Here is an 8,089-nt window from a genome sequence, read left to right as displayed (position 1 = left end):
ATTGCAGTAAGGGCCAACCACTCTAGTACTCTACAAAGGTATATCAACAGCCAAATAGCTTCAGAAATCAACATTGCCAAATAGCCAACCACTCTGTAGTAAGTTACAAATTAACAGATCATGTGCACAGAAATTAACACACACATTTTGATTTGAGTATAGATGTTCCTCCAAACACACACACACACACCGTTAGTGTTCATAAAAAGATAATAATTAGTCACCAATTCCCTATTGCCCAGACATATACACAGAAGACTCGAATTCACCACAATTAAACATGAATAGTTTCTTGAATCTTGATAGTCAAAGCAAATATGAATAGTTTCTGCTCATCACAAAATTGAATTTAAACATTAGTAACTTCCAGAAAATGAGTCTGTTGAACATTAGCATAGTTGAGCAAGATAGAGAAGAAATATACATGCATATGAATTGAGTATAGATGTTCCTCCTAACCTTCAAAGATTTTTCTAATTCTGGTTTTGTACCCAGACTTTTTAGTAGTTTATATATATAATCTTAGATACAAATTGAAGTAGAAATCAGTTAATAATTAGATACAAATGAAAACAGAAATTAAAAAGAATGGAATCTAACCTTCTTTCTCTATTTTCTTTGAATGGGATCTCCGTGTTCTTGCTGTTTTCCATGGCAATGATTGTGGCCACATCACTGCTGAAACTGGCGTCTGACTTCCTACCTCCTATCCAGTGTGTCCAGGCATGAGCAAGGCAGAGAAGTTAATCCAATTGGATTAACAACAAAAGCATGTCCAGTAGAGCAAACTAATTCTTCAATTCCCTCTGCTTATATCCTTCAATTGCAAGAAAATAAGAACACTATAGATAGCATGGTAGCATCATGAACGGGAGGAGTACGGACCACTTCTCTACGGCACTCTGCAATCCTTGTTGCCAACCAGATTTTGTAGTTGGCGGAGGCAGCGTCAGGACCAGAGTGGCCTCCTTCTCGGAGCATAAATCTAGTGGCAGTGGCTCTCCTTTCCAAGAGCATGGAGAGGACGAGGAGTGCCACCGCTGCTGCGGTGAGCCCCACCCTCCTAATCATCGCCCCTCAAGGACCACACAACTACACATGTGTAAAAACAAAATCATGATTAAGAAGACAGTAGATCGAGGGATGCAAAATGGAGATCGAGAGAAGTGGAAGAGAAGCTGACCGAATCAACCGAGAAGACGTGAGTGTTGGGGAGCTGGTCAACCGCGTTCAAACGCGAAAGCCAGCAGGGACCGGGAGGCTAGATCCATGCGCCCTTCCCTGGAGATTTAGCTGTAGTCGGCGGATCCATGTGCCCCTCCTCGGCGGGTGGCCCACGACCATAGCTTTCTTCACCATCGTGGTAGGGGTTGGCGTGGGGGCGGCTGGTAGGGGCTGGCATGGTTAGGGTTCCCGCGGGCGGCGGCGGGCACTGGGGTGGGAGGCGGCGCGGCGGCGAAAGCTGGAGTGGGAGGTGGCGGCGGCGAGCCCTGGCGTGGGAGGTGGAGACGGCGGTGGTGGGCGCTAGCGTGGGTCGCGGTGCGGCGGGCTGGATATGCGCGAGTGGTTGGATTGGGTTTCATTTTGCGCGGCCTATAGATTTCGCTCTAAAAAGCTTTCTTATTCCTACCCGTGCATCTTTTGTGAAAAGAATCTAGAGCCGAAGTATAATTTGGGCAATACCGTATACATTTTCGCCGAGACTTACATAGTTGGCTTGTTTAGCCTACACTGACACTTTATTTGTTTAAAACATTTGCCGATAGTATGATTGTCCCAAGAGAAACGCCGACAGTTAATCTATAGCCATACAACATCATTGCCGACACTTTACATGACTTTAAAAGGTTGTACAATTACCAACACATAGTGTGTAGTTGAAACCGACCATTTGCCAACAGATAACTGTAGGCAAATGTGTGTCATGGTGTAGTGCTAGTGGAGTGACCTCACAAGTGGTTTCGGCTACTACGGGTCTGGTGGCTATGACCCATCTGGTGAGGGTGGTTCTCGTCCAACTGGTGCTCCACGATCAGATGATGATGATGATGGCAGAGACGGAGATGAAGATGGTGATGAGTGATCACAGCTTTCAGAGACAGCTTGCAACCCCTTTGTGGTTAGTATGTCATTGTTGGACCTTTGTGGTTATGGATGACAAAGGGGGAGAGAGATTGATTAAAGCTTCAGGATGTTTGTTTCATTTGGTTATCTTTGTACCTAGAGATATGTACTGTAGCTGTAGTTTTTTGAGCTTCATTGATATATCTTGAGTTTGAGATAGTTCGTATCATGTGAGAGATGAGACTTATACTTATGCTTTATCTATGTATCTCTTGAGACATGATCTTTATTTATATTAGTGGCTTATGGACTTGAGAAAATGTGTAATGAGTGCTATGTGTGACATACATGTGTTGTATTTATTTTCATAAGGACCATGCATGCTAGAATGAAAATGTTTGATGTGATGCTTTTATATTTATTCTTGTGTGATATATCTTGTCATATGCATCATAGTTTTACTTTGTCACACACACTTGCACCCCACATATGCAATGATTTAGGGGGAGTCCCCTATTTGTTTTAGTATGTGCAATTGACATTTGATGTCATTTTTGTGAATTCTAATCATAAGAACATGTTAAGGGGGAGCCTCTCATAAATCATTGAACCCAAAAGCTTAAATGTTTATATCCTTTTGCAAGCTTTAATCAAGTTGTCATCAATCACTAAAAAGGGGGAGATTGAAAGTGCATCTAGCCCTTTAGTGGGTTTTGGATGATTGAATGACAGCGTGATTAAAGGTCTAACCCGTTTGCTAAGTGTGGATAGGTAATAGGTTATCTCACAAGTACTTAATGAAAGCCAAAATGATGTGTTGTTGTATAGACAATCTAGTTCAAGCACAAGACAACAATGCAAATGGAATTCATGCAAAGGCATTTTTATTGTGGGATTTCCATGTACTATGTGAAAGCAAGCTCGGTAAGAATTAATTAATGAGACATGAGGGATTGCATATGGAGTGGTCTCATATTTGAAGCTTGCTAAATTGAAATGAAAAAGATAACAATACAAATGAATGGATGATTCAACACAAGATGTGACTTGATGGCTTAAGATGGTGAAGATAGCAAGTAAAGGCTTCGAGGTACTAAGTAAGGGTGAAGGGCAAGCGATGGCTTGGTGGCCGAAGAACCTAGCTAGGGTGAAAAAGGAAGTACTTGCATTTAGTTAAGGTACTAATTAAGCTATGATGGTCATGTTGATGTGGAGGATCAAATCACTATTAGAGTGTTTAATGGAAGTGACTTGATTCATTTGGAATTATTCATATTTAATGGATGGAATCAAGTCACGTGCTCAAGATGGTTATGCTCAAGTGAAAAAGATCAAAGTTGACATGTTGGCACCCTTACTTGATGAAGATTGAAAGGGACGACATCAATTCAAAAGAGATCAACTCAAGCGGTATAAATCCGTTTTTCCTTTGATCTTGAGTTTAATAAGTATGCCGTACTATTAAGGGGGATGCATCATGTTGATAGATATTCATTCATAAGTGTTCATGCCAACCCTTGTGAGTTTTGAGTGTTTGAGAGACAAGAGATAACTTGGTTTTTGCTGGTCTGGCAATACCGGACGTGTCCGGTATTTGCCCAGCCAAGGTAAAATACTTGGTGTTCTCGGGTTGGTTTGTCGGAAGTTCCGACGTGAGTCGGGAGTTTTGGCATTCATCAGGAGTTCCGACGTCTCGACACCTAACTAACTTAGAGAGTTAACTGCCTGGTCACACCGGATGGGTCTGGTATAGTAGGCCAGAGCCCAACAACTTGTTTTCAAATGAGCTGAGGGTCGGGAGTTCTGACGTGAGTCAAGAGTTCCAACGGTCGGGAGTTTCGGCATTCGTCGGGAGTTCCGATGCCTCACAACGATACTTTACTCAGTTGCAAACTAGACGTGTCCAGTATTCCAACGGCTAGAAAACAATTAGTTTTTCAAAGGGGCTATAAATACCCCAAGCCTCCACCTTTGGGGGCTGCTGATTCTGCTAATCCTCTAGCATGTTTTTGAGCTTTGCCAACTCTCCCAAACCCTCTCTTAGTGAGTGTGTGATCCAAATTGCCAAATCCATTAGTGGGATAAGAGAGAATTTGAAATTGAGAGCAAGCCACCACTTGAGCACTTGTGCATATTGTCTACTTTGTGATTTGCATTTGTTACTCTTGGACTCTTCGGTCCTAGATGGCTAGGCGTCGCCGGAGAGCACCCGAGAGATTATGGTGTGCCTCGAAAAGTTTATAACGATTGATTCCGCCACCTTGGAATCAACTAATGGAAGGAGGAAAATGAGTTAGAAAAGACTCCGGCTAGATTGACCTTCATGGTACCCTTTAGGACTGACCTTTGCTGGGTCGCCCGTAGCCCCCTCAATGGAGAGTAGGACTCGAACGAGTCCAAACTTCGGTAAAACAAATATCGTGTCTCAATTCGTGTTTCATTTGATATTTGTGTTGCTCTAGCTATTGTGCAGGTTACCTATGTGTGGCACTATCTTTAGTGGATGCCTACAGGTTGGATTGAAGTTTGGAATCAAAAGGAGCAAGTTAGGGGTCACACTGCAGAACTCGTGTATACCGGACGTGTCCGGTATAACTACCGGACGTGTCCGATATTGCATGAAGTGTTCGATCGAACCAGACGTGTCTGGTACCTCTACCGGACTTGTCCGGTATTGACCCCTGCTCTATTTTTATCTATTCACTGCACTAATCGTTGTATTGCAGGGTTGTGGCTCCTAGATTTATTTAGTATATTTTACATACTCTATGACTAACTTGTGACGGGTAGTATTTCTCTTATTTTGAGTTTCCATTTTGAAAATTCTCTTTACTAAACGTTTCTGCAATTAAAAGATGTTAATTTTCAGAAACACCTATTCACCCTCTCTAGGTGGCATCCTAGGTCCTTTCAATACGACAGCTTATGAAATGCAAATGAAACAGACTAGTTACGTACTACTCCCTCCATACTAAAAAATGAAGTCGCTTTAGACAAGGCTTGGGTGAAACATTGAGAATATAAATCATGAATAACTTTTAAGTTGTTAAGTTTGGAAATGTGAAAACCATATGTATAGATTTGTCTTGAAAAATACTTTCATAAAAATTTACATATATCACTTTTTGATAAATATATGTATAAAAATAAGTAGTCAAAGTTATGTTTTAGAGACCGTCGCCGTCCAAAACGACCTCATTTTTGAGTTTAGAGGGAGTACTAGTTTTTAATCAAGTAATTTACTACACCGCCAATTTTACCCTACCAGTTAACGCGGGCGTGGCTTCCAAGAGTACACTGACCAAAATAAAAGGACTACTGAACAGCTAGGCTCTTGAAGTAGATTTAATTAGAGACAAATTTCCATTCTAAAAATTAATTTAATTATGGATGGTTGGAGTAGAGGCCAACATGGGACCATTGACAACAAAAGATTACAATGCCAGATCCATTACAGAGATGCTTAAAAAAGAGAGTAATAAAACATCTTTGTACGAGTCTTAAGCTACAATGGGGGAAAACCAACTTTCCGAGCTAATCTGTGCTTGTCAATTTCACGTGGAAGCAGCACCGAACGTGGAGCGCTTGCATAGGCAGCGATGCAAGTTGAAGGGTTCGCAGCAGCCAGCAGCCTGCACGGACCACGGTGGTATATAAAAAACTGGCAAATCCCGGCAAGCATCTGTATAGGCTAGCGCTCACTCTCTACATGTCCAAATAAACAGTACTATCAATACGAGGCATAAAACAGAAAATGGGGGCACAGCGTTGGATCATATGCGAATCACGAAACTTGTTGCTACACACGTACTATTTTCTTTTCCATGCACGCTTCTTCTATAATACAGCAATTCCCCGATTGCCATTTTTTATATAGTATAGGAGTACAAAGTAGAAACCCCATTTACAGGCAGCGAATATTCGCTGTATGGAGGAAAAAGAGCGAAAAGAAGAAGGCGCCTTTCCACGTATAGTACAAACAAAGCATCAACGGATTTTCCTACTGTTTGTTTGGTTTATAAATTATATTTTTTAGCTAATAACAATATTTTTCTCTCATAATAAATCAACCAACAATACTTTTAGTCATGACTTATCAGCCGAGCCAACCAAACATTCGTCGCCCAGATTGACAACGCAATTTTGAACCATAAGCCTGTTCGTTTGGCTGTAGCTTGTCATAAACGATCATAAATTTCCAGCTGGAATAGTATTTTTTTCTTACACAAATGAACTAGCAGTACTTATTCATGAACCAGCAACCCATGTGTATACGCCAATCCTCGAACCCTTCAGCGCAGTTAAAGTTTGGACGTTCAGAATTTCAGATACCCGTACCATAGTACCGTTTGTGTATGGGTCTTTCGGTCTTTGTACCTCCTGGAAACTGACAACTCGTGTGGGATCACATATACGACAGACTATCTCCAACAACAACACTTAAAATATAAGATTCATTCAACATTTAGGTAGCGCTATAGTCAAAGGGTTTAATACCCATTCGACATCCTCTCCAACAATAGGACCCAAAAGAGAATCATTTCTACAAATGAGTTTTCAGGAGAGAGGATACTCATATTTATGTTGTGCCTCTCAGACAACCCAAAATAGATCTCACATATAAATACTCTGTTGGAAGCTAATTTTAAATGTCCTGTTACCCATTTTAGATTTGGATGCCCATATAAATCACCGACAGTCTTACATTGGCATCGCAGACGCTTTGTGTACAAGGAAGATTATTTTTATTTTATGTGACATAATATAGGGAGGTTAGCCACCACTGGAGCATTAGGTGCACCTTCTGGTCCCCTTTTCGTTTGTACTCGCCCAAATCATCATTCCAGATGATATACACCGCTGCTATCATCATCTTTATAAGCCATCGCGATCCCGTCTCAGATCCTGGTCCACTCTCGATCTCACTCCCCCACTAGTCACTCACTCGTCTCACTGCGAGCCAAAGCAAGCAAATAGCCTCACTAATCCTGCGCTGCTGCTGTAGTGTGTAGCTAGTAATTAAGCGATGCTGGCCGTGACGGTGAGCCAGGTTGTGGCGCTGCTCACCTCGGCTCTTTCCGGCACGGAGGGCGGCGGCGGCATGGCGGTTGGGACGACGACAAAGGCGGCGGGATCCGATAAGGGCGAGCGCTGGCGATGTTGCGGCGGACAGGGGCACGACCACTCGGCGTCGTCGTCGGCGGGGTACTGCTGCGTGTGCATATCGGCGTGCCGCGACGGGGACGACATCCGGAGGCTGCCCTGCGGACACGCCTTCCACCGGGACTGCGTCGACCGCTGGCTGGCGCGCTGCCGCCGGACATGCCCGCTCTGCCGCCTGCACATCGGCGGACCTGCCGTGGGTATGGTCGAGCAGCAGCTCAGCGAGGACCTCGTCATCTGGTTCTCTTCGCTCTTTGTCGCCGGCTTGTAACTAGGAGGACTTGGCCGCCGTAGGATAAGCTAGCAATGTGCCTCTGCCAAGTGCCTGCACGCGCATAAAGATACGTGCACGGAGGTAGGATGATCCTTCGTCATTTGCTTCTTTGGTTTCCCTTGCTATGGCTTCTTAGCTTTTCTTGTGATAAAAGACATATTCGGAGGGACAAAAGCTTGTTCGGTCCTGCTTATATTTCTATACTAGCAAATATGCTCTTACGTTATAACGGGACGATCTATTATGCTACCGACATATGAGCATGGCTACACGGTAAAGCCGTGCACGGACACAACGGCTACAGCGACGTGGCTTGAACCGACAGCACTGATGCACTTTAGCATGCGCGTAGTGTCACCAGCCACGGTCCAAGCAGTTTAGGCCAGCGCGCGGCAGCCACCATGTGGACCTGGCCAACAATGCGAGGCGGCACAGCACCCGTACAAGCGTGGCTTCAGTGGTGTTGACCAGGCACGACTCATGCAGCGACGTGGACGTTGCCCGACGACCGCAGTTGAGCGAGCGGCCAACCTTGACGGAGCCCATAGTGATAAAAAAGAGTAGTGCGCAGAGAGAAGATGTGATTGT

General features: G+C 43.8%; 1 protein-coding gene across 1 annotated transcript; it reads left to right on the top strand.

Moving 5' to 3' along the window:
* Positions 1-6,990: 6,990 nt before the first annotated feature.
* LOC136488566 (E3 ubiquitin-protein ligase At1g12760-like) lies at positions 6,991-7,685 on the top strand. The gene has a single exon (XM_066485461.1). It carries the CDS (start codon positions 7,091-7,093, stop codon positions 7,496-7,498), a length of 408 nt encoding a protein of 135 aa, XP_066341558.1. The 5' UTR covers positions 6,991-7,090; the 3' UTR covers positions 7,499-7,685.
* The last annotated feature ends 404 nt before the right edge of the window (positions 7,686-8,089 follow it).

Source organism: Miscanthus floridulus, chromosome 1 (genome assembly GCF_019320115.1).
Source record: "Miscanthus floridulus cultivar M001 chromosome 1, ASM1932011v1, whole genome shotgun sequence".
Lineage (NCBI taxonomy): Eukaryota > Viridiplantae > Streptophyta > Magnoliopsida > Poales > Poaceae > Miscanthus > Miscanthus floridulus.
The sequence above is the reverse complement of the archived record's forward strand: the minus strand, read 5'-3'. Positions and strand labels throughout refer to the sequence as shown.